The following is a 23,986-nucleotide window of genomic DNA, read 5'->3' on the forward strand; positions in this document are numbered from 1 at the left end:
GTACTGTGTGTCTTGGTAGGTGTCTTCCTTCTCAGCAGTAGTTTGTATCCTCTTCAGTCCATCCACCTTTCACTTTGGGAATGATAATCTTACTTATTCTCTTTTTTGGTAGTAGTAGGTTTATTAACCATTGTTCAGGAATTCCACTTGTTATTTGAATAGTATAATGACTGCATCTTATTTCCTCTTTACCTTACCCTGCATTTTTCAGCTGTCCCACAGTCCAGCATCCCTTCATTATCTCCCTAAACTACACTAACAGCCCTTGATTAGGGTCAAGTTCTTCCATTCTCTAATAATTGGGTAACCATAGTGTCCAAATGTACAGTTCATCAGAATAGATCCATAATACTTGTGGTAAAATATGTTTTGACATTATGACTCTAGTTTACACTTGCTCATTTTACCTGTGCTGTTAATAGAATTTGAACAGGAAAGAAGAAATGAAAAAGAGCTTGAAAAAAAGGAGTAAGGAATTATTCAGTGGGTCCCTGCAGTCCTTGTTACACACAGCTTGAACTTTATCCAGCTATATCATCTGAGTCAGAAATGTAATGGATTTGTCTGTACTGAGGTACTTGTAGGTAGGGCTCTCAGTACCTCAGAACACACCATGGGGACAGTTAGGTGGTGCAGAGGATAGAGCAATGGCCCTGGAGTCAGGAGGACCTGAGTTCAAATGTGGCCTCAGACACTTGACGCTTACTAGCCCTGTGACCCTGGGCAAGTCACTTAACCCCATTGCCTAGCCAAAGAGAGAGAGAAACTTCACCATCCTTATTTACTGCCTCCTCCCTCTCCCCCCAACCATTTGAATTAGCCCCAAATGGAAATGTAACTGGTTACTATGCAGTGTTAATCCTTTGCCTCCCTGGTCCACACACAAAGCACAATTTCTACTTGGAAGGGGTTGAATTCAGCTCCCATTTGGTGCAGAGTCTACCCATACACACTAGGCCTCCAGAAATCGCAAATGTGCTTTACTAACACAATACAACTCATAGGTAAACCTGTGAAACACAGTTTTTCTTAATGTCTTAAAAACTAGAGAATGCAGTTATCCTTACAGACCTCCTCTGCCAATGAGGGAAAGGGAATAAAATATTCTTCATGCTCTGAAGACAATGGAAGGAAGTTCATCTGTATGGCTGCTGGAACAACTTAGTGGGAAGCTCCTAGCCCTTTAAACTCTGACTTCAGGGGGATTGGAGAGAAGGCTGCCTAGTCTTGATAGCCCTGCTCTTTCCCTCCTCAGCCGTCATCTGGAGACACTCTGCTTCTGCCACTATCAATCAAATTGATATCTGCCTTCTAGCCATTGTTATGCCTTGAAGTCCCCTCTCAGCTATTAATCCCTGGAGCGTGTACTCCACTGCTGCTCAGGCTTTTTTACTGCCTTCTGGAGAAGTTAGGATCTTCCTGTTCGGATGTTCTTTTCCCCTCTGCTTTAGGAAAGTGCTTATTGAGGTTTGGACCTTCCTGTTGTAGGTCTGGTGGCTGTTTTCATGAACACAGATTTATAGGAAGGAACCATAGAAATAATTCAGTCCAAACCATTTATTTTACTGCTGAGGAAACTGAGTTTTGGAACTTGGCTAAATTTACACAGATAGTAATGGCATGCTGGGAATCAAACACAGGTCCTCTGACTCTGTCCACCTCTATTTTCCATTCAACCACACTGCCTCTTTTACTGAATAAGTGTTCTTTTTCATTCAAATTTTTTAGTCCTCAAGTAAATGTTACTTTTCTCTTTAGAGTCTGGCAGATCTGGGCCATATACCTGCGTGTGCAGGTTATTTTATTCTTTTGATCTTTCTTACCCTGCTCAAGAGGAGGTACTTTACTCGTTCCCACAGTGTGTATCCAGCCTTAACTTCTGTCTGGCTTAATAGGGGTGACTTTCTTTTACTTCATTCCAATGAAATACAAACTAACAGTCCAAGGAGGGTTCAGAATGGTGAGAGAAAGGTAGAATGCCTTCCTATAGTGCCTGAACCTGAAGGAGAGGTAGATACCTTAAACTCCACATGTCTAAAACTGAACTAATCTCTCCTTTCTTCATACCCCCTTCCCTATTACTTTACCTAAGTAACGTCATTTGAACACACCCCCTTCTGTCCTCTGACATTGCCACCATAAGTACAAGCACACATCGCCTTATGCTTGGCATATTACAATAGCTGGTGATGGGCCTGGCTGCCTGCACTCTCTCCCCACTCCAATCCATCCTCCATTCTGTGATTTTCCTAACGTACCTCCCAACTCAGCAAACTCCGGTGGTTTCCTGTCATTTCCAGGAGCAAATACAAAACGCTTTCTTTGGTGTTCGAATCCCTTCATAAGCTAGCCCCATCCTACCTTTCCAGCTGTGTACACTTTGATTCAGACACTTGCCTCCTGGCTGTTCCACAAACAAGACACTCCATCTCTAGGCTATGGGCATTTTCTGTGGCAGTCCTCCTTGCTCTAAACAATCTCCTGCCTTCATTCTGCCTACTGACCTCTCTGGCTTCATTTAACTCCCAATTACAGTCTCACCTTCTGTTGGAAGTTGGAAGTCTTTTCAACCCCTCTGTAATTCTAGTGCTTTCCCTTCCTAGTTATCTTATAAATAGCTTGCTTTGCATGTATTTGTCTGTTTGTTGTTTTCCCCCATTAGATTGTGAGCTCCTTGAGGACAGGGACTCTTTTGCCTTTTTTTGGGGGGGAGGGTATCCTCAGTGCTGAGTACACTGCCTGGCACATAGTAGGTGCTTAATAAATGTTTACTTATTCATTCTTCATTGGTCCTTTCAATAACCATCATGCCCTGCCATGCATATTGTCTTGAAACTTCCAGAAATCTTAAGCTTACAGTACAAACTCTGTTGGAAAAACACAAGCAGTGAATCCTTCCCTGGCTTTCCTTCTGTGTCAGCAAAGCTCTTTTTTATGTATATATGTAAATCCTTGCAGTATGTGGGAGGTATAAATCTACAAATTTTAAAATGCTAGGTGGGTAATGGATTATTATTATTAAACATAGAACTAGTGTAGCTTATTTGAACATAAAGGTCCTGTAGCCGTTTTGGGGTTTTTATTTGTTTATGGATAGTGACTTTCTTTTGTTAAAGTAATTTTCTCATTTATCATCACACTTTTTGAAGTGTGTTGTTTGTACAGATATTTGCTTCTTTTCTCTCCCATTGGATTATGAACTGCTTGGGAGCAAGGGACTTATATTTTTTCTCTTTTTGTATCCCTAGAGCTTAAAACAGTTCCTAGCACATAGTAGGTGCTTAGTAAATGTTTATTTATTAACTAGATGATATTAAGTCAGAAAATTGAGTCCCATGTAAGGCAAAATCATTTGTTTTATATTTAGGTTAACTCAGTGATAGGAAGGGGGAATATTCCATCTTTAGTACCCCAAGTGTGATATTTTCCAGATGAGGCTAAGATCCTTTAGAGATGACATGTTCCCCAATTCCATGTTTCTCCATTTGATTTGGTCTTGTCATTTCATTTTATCCTGACATTAGAAGAGAAAAATTAAGTCTAGGCAGGAAATATTTTTCCTTAAAGGCTACAACACTAGAGGTTAAGAAATAGAAAATAATGCCAGTGAATAGAACTGGCAAATATCTTGGTGTCTGTAATTTCTAACTCATGTAACAGAGCATGAAGCACCTGTGATTCTGTACAATGTGGTAATTTACCAAGTCTCAGTATTTTTGCTGTTTTTTTTTGTTTCCATTCTGAAATCCACTGGTGTCAATTTAAACTAAATTCTGTAGGCCTAATTTTATGACTCTGTAAAATCCTGTTTCTGTCTGAGTGTCATCTTGTATGTTTTGCCTCCAGCTTTGCAGATTTATGACTGCTGTGTATCATTGTAATTCTAAGTAAAATGTTATTACATGCACTTTTATTGTTCTTTATTTACATAGTCCTTTAAGCTTTCCTTTGTTTTGGGAGGGAATTATGGCCCTCCCTCCAGGTTGATTTGTACGCTTGCTATCTTCAAAAGGAAAGAAGACTAGGTTTTCTGAAGGGCTCATTGGTACAGCACAGTATTTGTAACACAGTGGGTTGAAGGTACTTGCTGACAGGAATTTCAGAATGTCCAGTCTTCTTCTAAAACACACAAATGTTAGTGGTTTGAATGTTAAATGTTCCTCTTATTGTTGACTTGTTGAATCACATTCATCTATTAGAATATATTTCAAAGGATTCATTTTTGTCTTTAAGGTTAGGAAAGTTTAAAGGTCCATATTAGGTCAACTAGGGCTTCAAAAGAAGATTCAAAAGGGGACCTCACTTAGCAAGGGAAGCGATAAGGCAGTTGAAGAGGAATGTTGATAATGGAATGTTTTTGTTCCATAAGAATTGATGAGTAGACAGACTTCAGAAAAACCTGGAAAGACTTACATGAAGTGAGCAGAACCAGGAGAATATTGTACATCGTAACAGTAACATTGTACGATGACTAACTTTGGTAGACTTACCTCTTCTTAGCAATGCAAGGATCTAAGACAACTCCAAAAGACTTATGATAGAAAATGCTATTCATATCCAGAAAAAGAATTGTGGAGTCTGAATGCAGATTGAAGCATACTCTTTGTGCGCGCACTCTCTCTCCCGCGCCTTCTCTCTCTCTCTCTTTGGGGGGGGGGGTTCTTCTTTCTCCTGGTTCCTCTCATTGGTTCTAATTCTTCTTTACAACATGACTAATGTGAAAATATGTTTTATTAATGTATATGTAGATCCTATATCAGATTGCAGACCATCTTGGGGTGAGGGGAAGGGAGGAAAAGGAAGAAAATTTAGAACTCAAAATCTTAGGAAGTGAATGTTGAAAACTAAAAATAAACAAAAAAACCAACAAAAAAAAAAAAGAAGAATATTGAGTGGATTGAAGGATTGAACAAATGAGGTAAAGTTACTAAAACCACTTGGGCATAATTAAAGATTATTTAATAGAATGACAGAGAAAAGATACCAAAATTTTACTGGAATGATTGGTTGCTTATTTGGCCCTCCTTCAACCTGTTATTTAACTGGGTATAAACCTACTCAAGATTTATAGTACTTTATAGTACTAAGGAAAAAGTACTTAAGTACTTAAAAATACTTAATATAGCTAAATGGCATGATGGATAAAATATCTGACAGAAGCAAGAAGACCTGAGTTGAAGTATTGCCTGGAATATTTAACTACCTATGTGACCCCTGGGCAAGTTTCTTAATCTCTCTGAGCTTTAGTTTCCTCATCTGTAAAATGGGTATAGTAATAGCACCTTCTTCACAAGTTGTAATAATAATCAAATCATTTATGTAAAGCATTATGAAAACCTTAAAGGGCTATATAAATGCTAGCTATTGTTATTGTTGCTATTGTTACTTGGCTAAGGAAAGAGGGACAGGTTGCAGCTGGGATACTAAGAAAAAATCACACCCCTACCTTAATTTCTTGGTTAAGTATAATGCAGAATTTGGGTTTCCAAAGATGTGCTGGTATACTAATTTTTAAAGCTTATTATGACAGCTTTTTCACCTAGGCTTTCTTTCTTTTTAATTTAATTTTTTGCCTAGTAGTTTATTATGGCCTCTGTTATGCTTAATATAAATGTGATAAAGTATCAATACACTCAGTTGAAAAAAAACCAAAAACTTCAATTTCTTGTCCTTTTGGTCACCATTTTCAGAAAAAGATATGTGTCTTGACAGATGGCTTCTTCCCTGTAACTGTGGAATAAAAGTTCCTTTTCCTTACTCACTGTCTGTAAAGGGAAAATTTTTGTGTTATCAAAAGAAAATCTAAACCAAATCAAAAGTGAAATTGGAAATGCAGTCTGTTTTAAAAGGCCTAGTGGCAGAGGTACAAATTTTTGTTTTAAATGAGGAAAACTCATCTTGTTTTAGGAGGATCTTCTTATACTTGGGCTGCTCAGTTGAGAACCTTAGCCTCTGTTTTGGGAGGTGGTATTTGTGAGCTTCTTAATGTCTGTTATGGCCCCTGTCTCACCAGTCTATACTTTGGAAGAGTTCTTCCTGAAAGTAGCAACCTGCCTATGGCCTGCTGAGGTAAATGCTTTAATGGCTACTAAGCTGGGAAAGAGGGTAAAAGAATGATAAAGGATGGGATTGAAGAATTGCAGTCATTTACGATTAACGATGCTTTTCTTTTGAAGATAATGAGGAAATAGCAGTACAAAACGTGTAGAAGAGGGCATTTTCTGATTATTGCCTTAACCAAGATAAAAATCTTATTATTTTCATGTGTGAACAAGCAGAGAATGATAATAGGAAGAAGAAAAAAGGGTGATGGTGTTTATGTTCTTTTTAGACCTAGAGCTAATTGTGTTGTTAGCTGGGACAGACCTAGTTAGTATTCAGGGCTAATTTGCTATAGATGCCAAAAAGCTTTTCCATTTTACTTGGCACATGGATAGTAATGTTATCCATTAATTTTTCTGATTATACATCCGTCATTGCCTTTCTGTTAAATCAGGGTTCCTTAATTTGGGCTACTTAGGTAGACCATAAATATATTTCAAAGGGTCCATGAACTTTTAAAATATTTTGATGATTATATTTCAATATAATTGGTTTCCTTTGTCTTCCTCCCTATTTTATTTTATTTATTTAAAAACATTCTTCTGAGAAGGGGTTCATGGGTTCTTCACCAACTGCCAAAGGGCTCCAAGGCACAAAACCATTTAAGAACCCCTGATTTAAGGTCAGCACTTGCTGTCTTCCATAAATTTGCATCATTTCATTAAATTCATTTCTTATTCTTTCCACAGAATGTAAAATCCAGGGACTTGAAACAAAAGCTTCCTACTCACAACACCTGAAGGACTTCTGAAAGAAATTGCCCCAGGACTCCCAACTAATACTAATTTGTTGAAACATCATGTGCTGAAATAAAAAAAAAGAAAGGGCAGCTGACCCACCTTTGTGCTAGTGTCCCAGTCACCATGTTGTTTGCGCTCTTTGAGCTCTAGACGCACGGGGAGAGAGCTGAGAGCCTGAAAATGAGGCCATGGACCGGCTCCTGGCGTTGGATTATGCTCGTTCTCTTTGCTTGGGGGACTTTGTTGTTTTACATAGGCGGACACTTGGTACGGGACAACGATCATCCTGATCACTCCAGCAGAGAACTCTCCAAGATACTGGCGAAGCTTGAGCGCCTAAAACAGCAGAATGAAGACTTGAGGCGGATGGCAGAGTCTCTCAGGTGGGTTTCTGTAAGTGGTTAGGAAAAAAGAAAAAAATGTGATAACTTTTCTGGTATGATACTTCAGGGAAATCTTAGAAAATATATATTTTTTTCATTCTTGGCAAAAATAAAAATATGTTATATCACTTTTGGTAATGATGATTCTTGTGTATACTTTGATGAGGTTCAGGGATACCCCAAAATACTGGGATGCAAAGTCACCTCAAAAGAATTTGCTTAGGCTATCTCCAAATCAAGTAAAGGCATTTATTGATTTATTGTGGAACACACCCACACCCACACCCACCCACCCACACACACACACAGACACCCATAAGTGGGCTCCTTCACCTTTGAAAGTAGGTGAAACTTAATGAGGGGGGCACTCCTTAAGAGAGATGGGTGAGGGGTCCCCCCTCCTCAAAGGGGAAGATTGCTTTAGGAACTTGGTTCCTTAAGGGAGATACCTACTTGCCAGGAGAGGCTAGGGAGCTAGCGATTCCTATAGAGTAAAACTTGCCATGAGTGGAGAGATGAGGTAACCAGGAACTGTAGTTCAGAGTTTTGGTCATATCTAGGCATATCATTATTCCATTGTTCAGTGCTGGGTGAGGTGGAAGAACCTGTGTTAGTTTTGTTATTTCATTGATCAGCCTACTTGAATCTCTTAGTAGTGGTACTTGAGATAATGGGCTTCTGTTTGACTAGTCAATTTGAATCTCTTTATCTCTTCCTTCCCCCCCCCAAAGAAGTAGGCACCCAAATTCATTTGGGAAAAAGGGCAAGGGGCATATATTCCTCATACTTCATATGTAAGACAGGCATGGTAAAAATTTTTTTAAATGCTTGAGAGTTCAGCATAAGTATCCGTACTTGAATAAACAACCAAATAGAGAGGGGATACTTCTTTAGTTTATGGCATATGCATTTGAATGGGTTCCCCACAGAGCTGGTGTCTCAGGGCCTACATCTTGGTTGGACGTTGGAGATAGAAAAGAAACTAGGCTCAGAATTGAATAGGAACTGGACCCTGTGGGCTGGATTGTATTTACACTATTGAACAGTGTTTTAATTTCCCCAAACTTCTTCCTGAAATGAAGGCCCATCTTCCTATTAAAGATATTCCATCTCTGACACATTATCTCTGAGACACTGAGAAAGTTGTTTGGGGAGCCCCCCCCAAAAAAAAAACTCAACTTCTCAGTGACTTGTTCACCCCTCTAAGAGTTAAATATGTTGAGTGACTTGTCTAAGGTCACTCGGCTCTGAGGTGTCTGAAGCCTGATTTGAACTCGGGTCCTCCTGACTCCTGACTCCAAGGGCTGATGCTCTATCCACTGCACCACCTAGCTGCTCAAGAATAGTCTTTGAAGAGATAAAATTGAAGGGTGCCTAAAAGGCAATGGAATGATGCACAGTGGTTGAGAATAGCATATAGTAGAGTTTTTAGAAAACTCTCAACTGTCCAGAATTATTGAATATTTTTGAGTCAAAGTCAGTAAACATTTATTAAGCACTGAGTGCTGAGGATACAAAGAAAGGTAAAAGACAGTCTGCCCTCAAGGACCTGACCATCTAATGGGGGAAGATAACACATAAAAAGAAGCTGAAAAATTGGGGGATAGGGAGATAATGCAGGAGCATGACGAAGTCCTGCAGCCAGTGTGGGAAATGATTAAGTGATTGTCAGAGTACCTTCCTTAAATGGAGGGTGTGGGAAGAGCCCTCTGATATCCGTTGTCCCCCTTCTACAGTCTTGAGGGAGGGTAGGGCCCCAGGGACAGGACGGAGGAGGTATGAATTTTAGAAGTGGTATGTCATCTTGGAAGAGTCTAGGAGAGTATTTGGGTGGGAAAAGAAATATAATTGCCTTACCATCTATTTTTTTTCCTGTAATAATTGTTTACATTAAAAGTCAACAAAAGTGAGACCACCACAACAGATTCACTTCAGTAGATAGTGAAGTGGAAGGAGTCTTAGGTTTGAATCTTGACTCTGCCATTCACTAACAGTGTGACCTTGGTCTAGCAAATTGGTCTTTATGTGCTTCACCTGAAAAAAGAAATGAGGGGGTTGGACCAGATGTCCTCTAAGTATTCTTTCCAACTCTGTATCTATGATCCTGTGAATGGAACGCAGTATTATTTATTATGCTCAAATGAGGTCAAATTTGAGTCAACTTGTGTCAAATCTCACTGGGGAATAAGCTGCCTAGGTGATAATTTTTTCTGAAGAACATTAGTTGCTTAAAAATGTAAGCAAAGACAAACCATGTCTGTGACATCAAAAAGACTGCTCATATTGCATAAGATTGCTTATGCAATTACTAAGTGTAAAAAGCCTCATTAGAAAGAAGAAATTGCTATCTACAACTATTGATATGGTTGAAATGAAGCTTAGCAAATTATATGCAAAAGCTCTTGGAATGGTTCCACTTGGGGAATGAGTTAGGACGAGAGAAGAGAAATACTCACGTGTGTAAAGACCTTTGCAATAAATTGAGAAGCTAAAATCTCTTATTTCACATTACATATGAAAGAAGCAACAGATGTAGTTAATGATGTTCATTTGATTACATACATACATACACACACATACAAACACTGTGATTAAAATTGATGGTAAGGAAGAATTATTACTTTGCAAATCTGTTGATGACAGTGTCCCATCAAAAGAAATTTTCATTGTAATTGACAGATTTTTAAAAATGAAAATGACATAATGTCGGATTGACTTATGGAGCTCAATCATTACAAGGATAAAATGCAGTTAAACACAATAATTTCCATAGAAAAATATTGGTGAAGTTAATATTTTTCAAGTTATTATAAGGTTAAATAACGTTATTTAAAAAATCCCATTGAAAAGGAGGATCTTTGCAAAACTGTATGATGATGTGGAGGTAAAGCATAAGACAGCTTTCTTGTGCCAAAGTATTTGAAATGTGTTCAAGCTGGAAGACAAAGTTTTGTCACTTTTTTCTTATAGATTATAATAGATATGAAGCAAATTCCTTTTGTAACAAGAATTTTCTCCTGAATCTTAGGTATTTAATGGATATTTATGAAAAACATGCAGGGTCCTCAAATTTATTTTCACATCTAAAAAGATAAAGTGACCTAGATATTTCTAAATATAGATGTATAAGGAACACATTTGTCATAGATAAGTGGAAGACAGCTTGTCTTATCACATCTGTACATGAATGTTCAATACACTTACACATTGAAATAAGCACTTGAAACTGAAACTCTTATTATGTTTTGGTGGATGAAGAGTTTTCTTATTTCTCAAAGAAAGCAATACCAATTTTGCTACCACTTGGAATACTGTTATTTGTGTGAAATAGGATTTTCTGTCATAGCTTTTTCAAAGACAAAATAGGATTCTCTAAAATATTGATTTATTAATGGGATGAATTATGACTACTCATCAGAGCAATTGGAATGAGAGCTCTCTGAGTTTGAGGAGATTATAAATGAAGAGGAGACTTGATCTATTTCTTCCCTCCATTTCAGCTCCTACAATGGATGGCAAATGACTCCATATGTGTCATTATGTGATAATTTCAGGATCTGTACTGGGTAAAGGAAAAAAGGAGAAAGCCCATACTCTAGACTTACTTGTCCAAATAGAGATTATTATTAAATGATATTCTTTACAGCCATCTAGAGGTAGAAGTGTAGGATGCTGTGGACCTCCAAATATGTACCCATTGGGATGGGGTGGTGGCAGTTCCCCAGATTATTGTTGTGTGGTAACTGCAAAGATAGCCTCTTGGCTTTCTCTTTTTGTGCAGGAAAAAATGTCATCTCCCAAATGTGTTAGAGAAACTTTTTTTTGGGGGGCAGGGTATTTCAGGATTGATTATTAATGGAGAGACAGGTATTAACTGCTACCTCTGTTTCCAGGCCTATGCTTAGGATCTTTGAATGTATTAACTGGTTTGTAAGGAATGCAGGTGTGAAGTTGGAATATTTTCAAATTTATTCACAGTTTCTTAACAAGGGAATGTGAAAGGTCTCATCTATAATGTCAGATGCTATAAGGCCCTTTGGATGCAGATAGACACTTAGCTGTGAAATCATTAGGAAAAAAAGGTGGTAGGGTTTTTTGGCTGGTTTTATGAGTGAAAACAAAAGAGAGAAACAGTTAACACAAGATACTAACCAGTTAATTATGGGTATGAATTTTCCGAGGAAGTTTAAGGAGTGCCAGAAGGATGGCTTTTAGTTTTCTCAAGTGACAATTAAGGGCCTTATAATGGTGCATATAGTTCCCTCTACCTCCCCTTGGGACCCTACTGGTTAGTTATCCTATGTTAACTATTTCTTTCTTTTGCTTTCACTCATAAAACCAACCAAATTAGCTCTTTATGCCAACTTTTCTTACATTCTCCTTTACATTTCCTCTCAATCATTTTTCCCTCCTGAGTGGGATTGAGACCACTTACACAAATAAGAATTCAGAGGTTTTTCTCAGTAGAAACAGAAGTCTTATTCTAGCAAGTCTCACGTGAGAATTGGGCATCACCTACCCAGGGTGGACTGGGGTAGGGAGGCAAGATACAGGCAGCAAACAAGCAGTTATATACCCTTAGACAAATAACTCTAAGAAACACCCCCTCTCCCCCACTTGTTTACCTCGCTCTCTTTATCCTCATTGGTTGAGGTGAGAGACCTTACATTCTATTTAGAAACTAAGAGATGCTTTTTACCCAAAACAAGCTTGGCAGCTAGAGGATTGCCTTATTTGATAAAGATAAGGCTGGGGTGGTGGTTACAAAACAAGGGAGGGGGTGGGCAACAGATGTATGATCCGATCACATGATTTACAGGAAAACGAAACTTAGGCCCAGCTAATGCTGAAGCCTTAAATAAATTTTTGAGGCATAGCTTCCATTTCATATGAGAAACTTTCACTTGTCCCACACAGTCCCCCCTCTCATTTCATAGTTGAAAGTTTGTCACACTAAAACTGGTAAGTTTCTTCAGTTTCCCTCTTTGCTATTTGATTAGGGTTTGGCCTTTCCTCTTCTTCCTGACTGACTGCCATCCACCCTTGATTCCCTGATATCATTAATCTTATGGACTCAGTAGCAGGCTCTCTTAATGTAATCATCCTAGACAGTATCCTTTGTACAGTAGTCATGCAAGGGACACACACTGGGAGTAGTATGACTCCACTCACTGCTATCAATAAGGACCGTGAAACCTGCTTCCACCAAGTTCCCCCAAACCAGGACTGCTCCTGTAAGTAAATGTAGGAAGGATTAATCTAAGCATTGACAAATCAAAGGGACAGCCCCTTCATTAATGTAGATACAGAGACCCAAAAGGAAACAACAATAATGCAATTGTCCCTTTAAGATTCAACGTCTTTTCTTATACAGCTGTCTGGCAGGGAGCATCATCAGTGAAGGCCTCTGGTCCTTGGTATTTGTTCCAGCCATCTCCAGCACAGCATCTCAGCATCTTCTTGTAGGAGCCAGCTTTCTGTCCAGTCTCCTACAGAAGTGATCTTGGCACAATTTTAAATCACTATTTCTAGTCCTTGTAACTGATCATTGTTACAAACTCAAAATGAAAATCATGGCCAATTGTCATGTTTAAGAAATTCATATCAGAACCCAGTGTCTTATACTTTACATTAATCCATTATTAATTTCCTCACCAGGGGGATGAGATTTCACGAAGGGATTAATCACAGGCTGAAAATTCAGTAAATACATATCAATTGTTAACACAGAACATATAAAATCTTAAAATTTTAGTCATGCTTTGTTTCTTTGATGGCATTTACAAAATAAATCACAAGCCATTCTTCTTTTAACATTATTAATCAATGGTAACAAAACTTTAGGCAAGTATGATATTATCCAAATAACAAAATAACATTCTCACAAGCTCCTGATTATCTCCATACCATTACCAAGAATTAAAAGACCCTAACTCATACCGGAACACAGTCCAGTTCTATAATAACCTAAGATGTTCCATAATCAAATTATTTTAGTAAATTTGTTACTGTACTTATAAAACCTTCTGATTATAGAAACTAGCCACTAAGAAATCTGAGTAAGGGGACAGTGTTTCCCTCAGCTTCCTGTCAGCTCCAGAGTGTTATGTCAAACCTCAAACTGCATTGAGCCAGACTTAAAGTCCTCCAGGTTTCAGTTAAGGACGCCTGGAGTTAGACTCAGAAATAGTCATTAGTCCCGGCAAGTTCTGCAGTCAGTTTAAGATATGACTATAATCCAATCCTTTTCTTATGTCTCATGTTGACTACTTGCTCTGATCATAGAAACTTACTATAGAAGGAAAAAGAGCAGGGAAAGGTGACGTATCAAATATGACAGGATAAAACATCCTTAGCTTTGTTTAAATTCAGATAGAGTCGCAGTTCTCCAATCATGCAGTATCTGTTTCTCCTCATAGCCAAACTCAGGAATAGTCAGGTGGGAAACATTCCTTTCCAAAGGAACACAATGGGGAAACTGAGCCAGGAGGATCCCATCCTAGATTGAGACTAAGATTGTCCCCTCGGCCTTTTCCCAAATAAATCACATTTCCTCTAAGTAGACCTGCACCTGTTCTTGTGGCATTTCTTTCAGATACTGATTTGATGCTGACAACTATACCCAGATTTAAACTCAAAACAAAATGAGTTATAGTCCCAAGAGCCTTTTACCTCAAACAGCAAGTCTGACTAATCACAGCTTAAAGCTGGATGCACTTAATTTTACTCTCATGGAGTTGCAATAAGCAATATAGATTTACCAGGACTCATACAAAAAGAAATCTCACTTTACATCTTTCCTTCTCAAATTTAAACTTGCCCTGGTGTAAAAGCCAATCATCAGAAATCATTTCTATCTACTGTACATAAACTTGCAACTTCTCAGCAAGTCAAGTTCATTGCCTAGGAACTGCATAATCCTAACAAGTTCTTTTCTCAGGGCAGATGACCTTGCCCACACAGATACAGTAATTAATTAACCCTTTTTGGGTTTTAGCATTGAAACACTAATCCCAAACAACTTGGTTAAAAATCTCACAAATTTCATAAATGATAACACAACAATTTTAACTGAAAATTCCCTGTAAATAAAGACAAAATTTGGAAATTTTATGATTTCTTAAATCCCCAATAGCCAGATTCATTCCTTTTTCTCTTTTCTCTGAAGACAGAATTAATTTAACATTCCAGATTATAAAATAAATTGCCCTTCCAGCAACATAACTAATACAATTGAAAAGAGACTCAATAAAAAATTTTCCTTTCTTTTTAGACCCCTTCACTAGATTCAACAGTCTCCTGGGGCCACATAGTTAATAAATTCCTTACTGCCAAATAACAATATGTGCTCTTAAAATTATGCAAATACACATTTCTGAGTTCAATACCCTTGGCCCTTTATAAAGGGATATTATCCACAAGTTCATATATTTCTTCAATATTTCGGTTCCCCATTCATGTCCACATTTTCTTGTGAAAGTTTTACAAACAGTTAGGAATCACCTATTGTAAGCAGGTCAGTTTAAAATGTAGTAGGCCAGTACTCTTAACTACTTCTTTTTGCTTTCCCTCCAACTAGGGGCCTCTGGAGCTTTATCTCAAAATCTCTTTATATCCACCCCTCCCCCACCCTTCTTTCTGCTACTTTCTGATAGTCTGGTGTGAGCCATTTCCAGTATCCTGATCTATATCTTACCACTGGACCCAAAGGGCTTGAGAAGAGAAAGTGTGGCTGATGAATTTGCATAGCCCTGAGTCACTTAAATCCAATTCACTGGCAAGTCTTGGTATCACCTTCAAGAAGTCCTTGAACAAAGGACAAACAACAACAAAAACAGCTAATCAGATGGCCCTTCTTTATGTGTTTCACCCACACACAGAAACACACACACACACACACAGGTGCACAGCTAGATTAAAAATTAAGTCCTCTTTTTTCCTCTTGTTAGGATTTTTGTTAGAAGAGCTTACTACCCTGAGCCTCCAAACCCCACGTGCGCCCCCCCCCCCCATCCTTCCCTTTCCCCATCTCACTGTGAAATCTGAAGTAGCATGTCAGGGGAAAACGTATGCATTCTTCTGAGAACCTTAATTTTGACTGTAGAAAACTAAATGCCATCCTCCTAGTATTCCTCCTAAACTTCCAGGGGAAGTTCGTACTCATATTGACAGGTTAGTATCTTGTGTTAAGTATTTCTTTCTTTTGCTTTCACTCATAAAATCAGCCAAAAAACTATCCCTGTATCCCAACCTTTCTTGTCTTTTCAATTAGATTTTCCCTCAATCATTCCCTCCCTGTTTTTAATCTTTAGTGTCTTCATTTGTACTGATTTTGTCCCTACTACCTTCAGATGTGACCAAGTCTTTCCCCTTCTTAAGAAACCTTTACTGGACTCTACTATCTCTTTAAATTCCACTCCCTTTCTTAGCCAAACTCCTAGAAAAAAACAGTTTACATTTTCCCTCTTCTCACTCAGTCCTCAACCCTTTGCATAGTCTAGCTTCTGATCTCATTCAACTGAAACTGCTTTCTTCAAACCAGATCCCTTAATTACCAAATCTGGTGCTATTTTTTCCTGTCCTTATCTCTTTTTAACCTTTCTGCTACATTTGCCTTGATGATCATCCTTTCTTCCTGAATATTCTTTCCTTAGGATTACTTGACACTAGTGGCTCCTGGTTCTCCTCTTTTCTGTTTGACCTGTCTTAGCTGCCCTTTGATGGCTTATCATTCATATCATGCCCCCCTACGGATGGGTGTTCCCCAAGGTTTATGTCCTGGATCCTCTTTTTTTTTTCCTGGACCCTCTTTTCTCTCTACATTCTTACTCTTGGTGACTTCATCTGCCCCCATGGGTTTAATTACCATCTCCTTATAGACCATTCCCAGATCTATATAAACAACTCTTATTTCTCCCCAGAGCTTCAGTCTGATAGCACCAGCTGCCTATTGCACATTTCAGATTGGATGTTCCTTAGACATCATGACCTCAACATGTCTAAAATATAACTTATTATATTTTCCCAAAACCTATTCCTTATCCAAACCTCTTTATTTGTATTGGAGGCACCACCATTCTTCAGTCTCCCAGTTTTATAACTTCCATATTATCCTTGATCCTCACACTCACTCCTCAGATCCAATCGTTTACCAAATCTTGATGTTTATAACTCCGTAACATCTTTGCTATCTGTCTGTGCAATCCATGTGACTTCAGAAACACTGTTGTCAAACAGTCGGATGAAGTTTGGATTTTTAAAATTTGTATTTACCCAAGTAAATCATTGGAAAGGTATTTTAGATTAAGGCGTTAGATTGATATTGCCACTTGAAAGTAGACTTCTTGTTGGACAGTGAGCCTGAGATCTCTTGAATCTGACAATCAGAATCATAGCAATGATGTATTTGTCAAGTATGTCCTATCAAAATTGAGGCACTGCAGAGGAAATAATTCCTGCTGTGGCAATATTATGTTGTGTTTTGAGTGTTTCACAGAACAAGAATGTGCTCTCTGTTGGAGAATCCACAGGACATTGACTAAGCCATTAAGGTCATACCAAGAGACATGAAGGACCTGAAGACATTTGTTTTGGACTGGAGAAGACTTGCTTTTGAGGGTCTAGGTATAGGATGATCATTGCATTCAAATACTTGGTGAAATTATTGGAAAAAAAGGATTAGATTTGTTGTTAGGACTGGCCCAGGGGCAAAATTAGAATTCCTATGTAAGATAGAGAAAGAGGCAGTATTAAGATTCATGTAAACAATGCTATTGAACAGCTTTTTTTTTTTGAGGGGAGGATGAGTGGCAAGGAGGTGAGTCATCAAGACCTATGATTTCATAGGTGTAGGGAATTCTCGCTGTGGAAACTCCCTCTACTAACACAAATATGTAGCCTTCCACTAATTCTCATAAGGGACTTTGCCTAAGGTCACATATGAAATAAGGGGAAGAGCTAAGATTTGAACCCTGGTCATAGTAGTTGCAGAGATTAAGTAGCATGAACTATATTATTTATTGAGTCAGCTGCAGAATGAGGAATATAATTCTCTTGAATCTTATATATTTTATCTATTTTTTTCTATTGATTCTCATCTTCAGTATTTTTTTCTTGCATATCCCATCCATTATGTGTTAGCAACCTAGAATAGCTAGTTATCAACATTTATATATATGGCGGATCTTTAATAAATCTTGAACTAAGGCTTGGGTTGAATTCTTTTGGACAGAAACTGCCTGTCATGATTTTGGGGTCCCAGCACCCCTAAGCCTCTGGACTTCATAACATATACATATATATGTGTGTGTGTATGTGTGTGTGTGTGTGTGTGTGTGTGTGTATACATATGTATATACACATGCCAGTATATATCAGAGATACAACTTGAGTGCAGTTCTTAATCATGTGAAGACCAACTCTCTTTTCTAACAGCTTCTTAAAAATGGAAATGGGCTGCCATTAGAAGGTAGTAGTCAGTTCCCTTTGGGTAGGAATCTTCAAATACCAGATAAGCATTTATTTATTTGTTGGGTTTGTTTTCAGTGAATGTTTTTCAGGTCTTCAAGTAGATGGCATCTAAGATTCCTTCCAAATTCAAGATTCTGAGATAGTTGGGTCTGTTCAATTCAGTTGAAATCAGCAGGCCTTTATTGAACCCTTATTTTGTTCTTGGCACTGTTTGGGATGCAAATACAAAAACCAAACAGTCTCTCCTGTCTGAGAGCTTATGTGCTAGTATGGAGTGGGTGGGTAGGGATCATGTATCCTTATAAGTGCAGTTTTACCTCCACATTTACAGACATGGTGACCCCAATGAGTTAAATTATTATTAGTTATTAGTTAAATATTATTTAAAGTTCTGGGTTTATAAAAAACAGAAAAATGAATGACCAGAGCTATGTCTTCTAGTATCAGGTATAAGAGTATTATCAAGAAACAATCTTTAAGCTGAATGCCCCCATTTACTTTCAGAATGATAAAGAGTTGGAATTCTAGTTTCCTGTGTCACAAAAGCTTTTATGTTTCATAGATTTTTTTTTCTTTATGCTAAGCAGATTTTGCCTTCTGTTAGTCTAAGCCTTTGAACAGTTGTTCACTTTGCTGCAAGTCTTCACTCTATTTGGGATACCTGACTTTCCTGATTTCCAGTAATCTGCTCTCTGTTCTGTGGAGGAAATCATGTATTTAATCTGGGTTCTCCTTTCCTCAAAAAGATCCTTTGTGCTTTATGAATTTCAGTCTAACTAAGCATATTTTCAGTCTAACGGTCTAACTTTAGCTCTTAGATTGAGTTACTTTATATGGGACATGGGAGCAGAAACATTTATAGGATATTATCTAAAGAGCTAAGGTACCTTATGCTGTGATAACTTGTAATATTATCTGCTAATGATATAGATAATGAGTTCTTAATCTAGGATTTCCTTCATAATCTGGTGTATTTTATGCATTTAAAAACATTCTGAGAAGGAGGTGCACAGGCTTCGCCAGACAGGGGTTCATGTCACAAAAAAGGGTAAGAACCTTGGATATAGATGACTCCAAAAATGAACTCTGATTATGCATATTAAGTTTATACTTTTAGGAAATTATATGTTAACATTTTCCCATATTATCTTAACATTTCCTGTCACATATCCCCACCCACTTTCCTTATGGGGTCATGATCCTTTTACCAAGTATGGAAATAGAATTTCACTTTAGCAAAGCCTGATGTTTAGCATGACTTCATATATATAATGAATATCATACTTCTTGTTTTCTCAGTAAATAGGGGAGGGGCCAGAAAGAAGGAAAGAATTTGGAACTGAAAATAGAAATAAAATTGAAAAATAGAAAAGGCTGAAAGCCATTAGTTTGAAAGGAAGAAGTGGGAGCATGACTGCTATTCCTATTGGTTTTGTGGCTTTTTCCTGAACCATAGTTCTGCTAACATTTTTGGTTCTTATTTTGCTTGATTTTCTGGTAGTTAACCACTGAACAAGCCAAAGTGCAAAGATGATTTCAAATAATGGTAGAACTAGGTTCGACTGCTAATCAGTCTATGTGCAGTACATCTTTGAGATAAATTTACATGTGTTAAAAACAAATGGGAAAGTTGAAGCATTTTATTTTTGAGATTCAGGGTGTTAATTTTAAAAGCAGCTAAGCAAGCCTTTCTGACACACATTTGCCAATTTTGTTGATATTGTTACAAATTTAGGAAAATAGTATAACATTTGCATGTCTCTGAGGAAAGCAAATGAAAGCTTTGAATTGAAACAAATGGTAGGATTGGGTTTTTGTTGTTGTTTTTGGCAGGGTGGGCTTTTAGAGTCTGTTTTTTGTAGCTACAGAGTTTTCTATTTTGCTTTATTAACTGCATTGGCTTTGGAAAAGATGGTCATCATATGATTCCTGGAATAAGTGTACTTACCTTTATCAACTTGTCTTCATCGGTTAGGATGGCATTTAAAAAATACACTCTTATCTACATGCTATCCTTTCTGACTCTTTTTAGTAAGATTTTTCAAAGATTGAGAAATCAGAATCTTAGCTATCCTTTGTTCTGAAGTGTCCTTATTGTTAGAGACTATGTCATGAATTTCTTCTGAATCTTAATAGTTAGCAAAGTGTTAGGCTCTTGTTTACTCAGTAAATAATTGTTGTACTTGAGGGGTGTTTGATTAAGGGGAAGTGAATCTTGATAACTAGCTTTCCACTAATTCTCATTAGGGACTTGGCCTAAGGTCACATATGAAATAAGGGGAAGAGCTAAGATTTGAACCCTGGTCATAGCAGTTGCAGAGATTAAGTAGCATGAACTACATTATTTATTGAGTCAGCTGCAGAATGAGGAATATAATTCTCTTGAATCCTATATATTTTATCTATTTTTTCCTATTGATTCTAATCTTCAGTATTTTTTCTTGCATATCCCATCCATTATGTCTTAGCAACCTGGAATAGCAGAGATCATCAAGCTATAGCAAATTTCAAAGTCTTCTAGTTCGAATTAAAATAAATGATTTTGTTTTCTGCTTTCCCCTTTCTCTTCTGTCTGTGAAGTGATAGCCTTCTTCCTTTTCAAGTTTAACGCCTCTATACCCTTGATCTTACTTCTGCCTTGGCTCATCTAGGATAGTTGCTATGAACCCCCCGCCCCCTCCTTGTTTTTAGTTTTTTTCTCTCTCTTCATGGTAATTTATGTTCTCTTTGCAGTTTAGGGGTGCTGGGAACCACAAAATGTCAGCGTATGGGGTGGGGTCTGCTAGAATGAATACATAAACTCAAAACATCCTGTAGTCAAGTGCCAAAGTTTATAGTGACACCAATAGAAGACAGTGAAGTTCCTTAGGGAACTTGCACCTTAATGGGTGTAATGCTAAATAAAGCTTGTATGGAAAAAGGACAGCACCTTAAGGGAGACTGCAGCTTAAGGGGTGGGGCAGGTCCTTATGGGAGGCAGCCTCCCCTGTAAGGGAGATGGCTGCCTAAGGGAGACATAAAGAGGGGATGGCAATTCAGGGAGAAGACTCCTTGAGGGAGAATGCCTGCTGGCCGGGAGAAGCTAGGAATTCTCTTTCTTTCTCTCTTTTGGGTGAGGTAATCAGGGTTAAGTGACTTGCCCAGGGTCACACAGCTAGTAAGTGTCAAGTATCTGAGGCTGGATTTGAACTCAGGTCCTCTTGACTCTAAGCTGGAGCTCTATCCATTGCACCACCTAGCTGCCCCAAAGAAACCTTTTTTTTTTTTGTAAGGCAGTGGGGTTAAGCAGTTTGTCCAGGGTCACACAGCTAGTAAGTGTCAAGTGTCTTAGGCTGGATTTAAACTCAGGTCCTCCTGACTCCAAGGCTGGAGCTCTATCCACTGAGCCACCTAGCTGCCCCTGGAAAGAACTGTTACAGAGGCAAACCTACCAAAGGTGGGGAGATGAGGTCACCAGGAAGATGCAGGCAAGGGGGTGGGGATAGTTCTGAGTTTCAAGCATATCTTGACAGTCATTATTCCATTGTTCAGCCTGGGGTGGAGGTGTGAAGTCGGGGAGAAGGGGCCTGTGTTAGTTTGGGTATTTCTTTGGTTTTAAATGGTACTTGAGATAATGCGCATCTCATTGACCAGTCTATTTGAAACTCATTTTCCCCTACCTCCTCCCCAAAAAGTAGGCACCCAAATTCCTGTGAGAAAAATGGTTGTGCATTCCTCATCATCTTGTCCTAATTAAGACAAAACAAAAACCCATATCCTTTCCTTGACCTTGCTTTACCCCCTCAAGCAGCTATCTTATCCCTTTCTCCTTCACATCAGTGTCAGAGGCAGTTACTGCTTCCACTTCTTCAACATTTCCATATTTCTCAAGGCTTTGCAGTTTGGTTTCCTCTGTACCATTCTGCTGATGCTATTACCCCAGAGGTCATCACCAGTGACCTTTAGTTTCTAAAACCAGTACACTTTGCTGAGTACACAATTTAAAAAAAATCTGTGATGAATTTGACCACCATTTTTTTCTTAAAAGTAACTCTGCTTTGGCTTCTGTAACACTGTACCCTCTTGGTTATTCTACCTAACTGATATTTGGCTGTTTTCTCCTTTGCCTCTTAATTCCTTAAATATGGGCTGGCTTTTTTAGCTACACCATCTCTCTTAGCTGTCTCTTCTGATTCTGTGCCTTAGACCTTCACATCACAAATTTGTGTCTTTTCTTTTGATTTTTCCACTGAGCTTTTGACTTACATTTTCCTGGGATCACAAGAATCTCAGATTTGGAAATGACTTTGAAGGTCATCTAATCTGGCAGGTACCTGCAGAGCAAAGGGTGTGTGTGTGTGTGTGTGTGTGTGTGTATAAAAAGGTAGTAATCATTAAAATATTCATTCTCTATGTGCTTTTTTTGGAGGATTTTTTTGAGGGTGGGTAATGGGTATAGTAAAAAGTATAAATTAGCTCTCCAGTTCATTCTCATATGTTAACTTTCATCTGTTAAGTGTAATATATCACATGTTATGGTGGAAGTGGGATGTTTGAAATCAGTTCACTTGAGGCCAGTGTCTTCTGCAAGATATATTTTGGCTCACTTATGCTAGAGAAGAATATTATTCAGTGTAAAAATGAGGATTTATAATTGAAGATGGGTGGTTGTGTTTATTACCAAGAATACAAAACAGTATGTGAGTTAAAATTTTTTTTATTGATTCTCGTTTGTTGTTCCCATTGTTAAAGCTAATAAAACTGTGCAGCAAGACCATTTTTCATATACATGTCTAGATAAATGTAGTTCCATTTCAGCTGCTCTATGTGTATGGATTGGTATAGATTCATTGGTTCTCCTGTGCTGCAGTCCTGCATAACCACCTCCATTTTGCATGTCTTGAATTGAATGTCCTATAAGTTTTTCAAACTCAGTATGTCCCAAACAGAATTCATTATTGATTCCCCTCAGACTCTCTCTTCTTTCTTACTTCCCTTTTGGTGTTGAGGACACCACCATCCCCTCAGTAAACTAGGCTTAGAGTGTCATCCTTAACTTTTCACTCCCACTGATTCCCCATTCAATTGTTCTATCTTATATAAAGTCTACCTTCACTAGCACCCTTGTATATTCTCTTCTCTCCACTTAAATGTAGTATAGACTCTGCTCCAGTACCTCCTTTGTACAGCTGCCAAAGTGATTTCTCTAAAGCACAGGTCACTCTTTCCTCTCTCAACACTCAGTAAATTCCAGTGCCTTCCTTTTTTCTTTAGGATCAGATATGAAGACTGGCATTTAAAATCACTCACAAACTGTCAACCTTCCTGTCTTTCTATTCTTAATTCTTTATTCCCATACATATACCCTACAATGCAGCTAATACTGGCCTACTTGTTATCCCTCACACAAACACTTTGTCCTGTAACTCAGTACCTTTGCATCAGTTATATCTGTCATGCCTCGAATGCTTTCCTTCCTCACCTCTGCCCCTTAGCTTGTCTTGTTTCCTTCAAGACAGCTCAAATCCCACCATTTACAGCCAGCCTTTCTTTGCTGTATCCCTCTTTACTGTTTCACCCTTCTCTCCCCAAGCTCATGCCTTTCCCACTGATCTGAATATCTTCCTTGAACCTGATTATCTTCATATTTGGTTCCCCTATTAGAATGTAGGCTCTTGGAGGCCAAAGATTGACTTCTTCCTGGCCCCCAATTTATTTACTTTTAGCATTCTTTTCTTTTTAAATTTTGAGTTCCAAATTTTCTCTCTTCCTTCTACCCCTCCCATACTCACTCAGAAGGCAAGTAATATGACATTAATTATGTATGTGAAATCCTGCAAAACCTATATCCATATTAGCCATACAGGGATTGATTTTGCCTTTTTTGGGTATCATCAGTTCTTAGCAGTGTTTGGCACATAATAAATACTTAATATTTGCTTGTTGTCTGACTTGCTCTGTGTAAGAATTATTAATATACATTGAGAATTTTGCTGCTTTCTATTGCTGAGTTGACCTCCCTTTTGAGGAATGGCAGTTATGGTGACTTGGTAAAGACTGAAAAATAGAAAACAGATTTGTGACATCATTGAACATTCTATAAGCATTCCTTGATTTCTGCTCTATGCAAGTGTAAATGGAATACTACTATATGGAAGTCATGGTTTCTGCCTTGAAGGAGCTTATAATCTCTTTTCTCTATCATATGTGTATGTGAAACATTGTGATTAGAATTTGATATTCACTGTCATAGAAGGTAGTGATCTTGAGCAATTGGAAACTTGTGTTAAAATACCTTCGTGATTTTTATTA

The 23,986-nt window shown here is 38.1% G+C and overlaps 1 protein-coding gene across 1 annotated transcript in view; it reads left to right on the plus strand.

Annotated features, from left to right (window-relative positions):
- Positions 1-23,986, plus strand: part of FUT8 (fucosyltransferase 8) — a 443,858-nt gene that overhangs the window by 188,127 nt on the left and 231,745 nt on the right. The window contains exon 5 of the mRNA XM_021004648.2: positions 6,792-7,225. Coding sequence (XP_020860307.1) covers positions 7,023-7,225 — 203 coding nt within the window. The 5' untranslated portion in view covers positions 6,792-7,022. The remainder of the gene's footprint in view (positions 1-6,791; positions 7,226-23,986) is intronic.

This window comes from Phascolarctos cinereus, unplaced genomic scaffold (assembly GCF_003287225.1).
Source record: "Phascolarctos cinereus isolate Bilbo 61053 unplaced genomic scaffold, phaCin_HiC Scaffold_3;HRSCAF=262, whole genome shotgun sequence".
NCBI lineage: Eukaryota > Metazoa > Chordata > Mammalia > Diprotodontia > Phascolarctidae > Phascolarctos > Phascolarctos cinereus.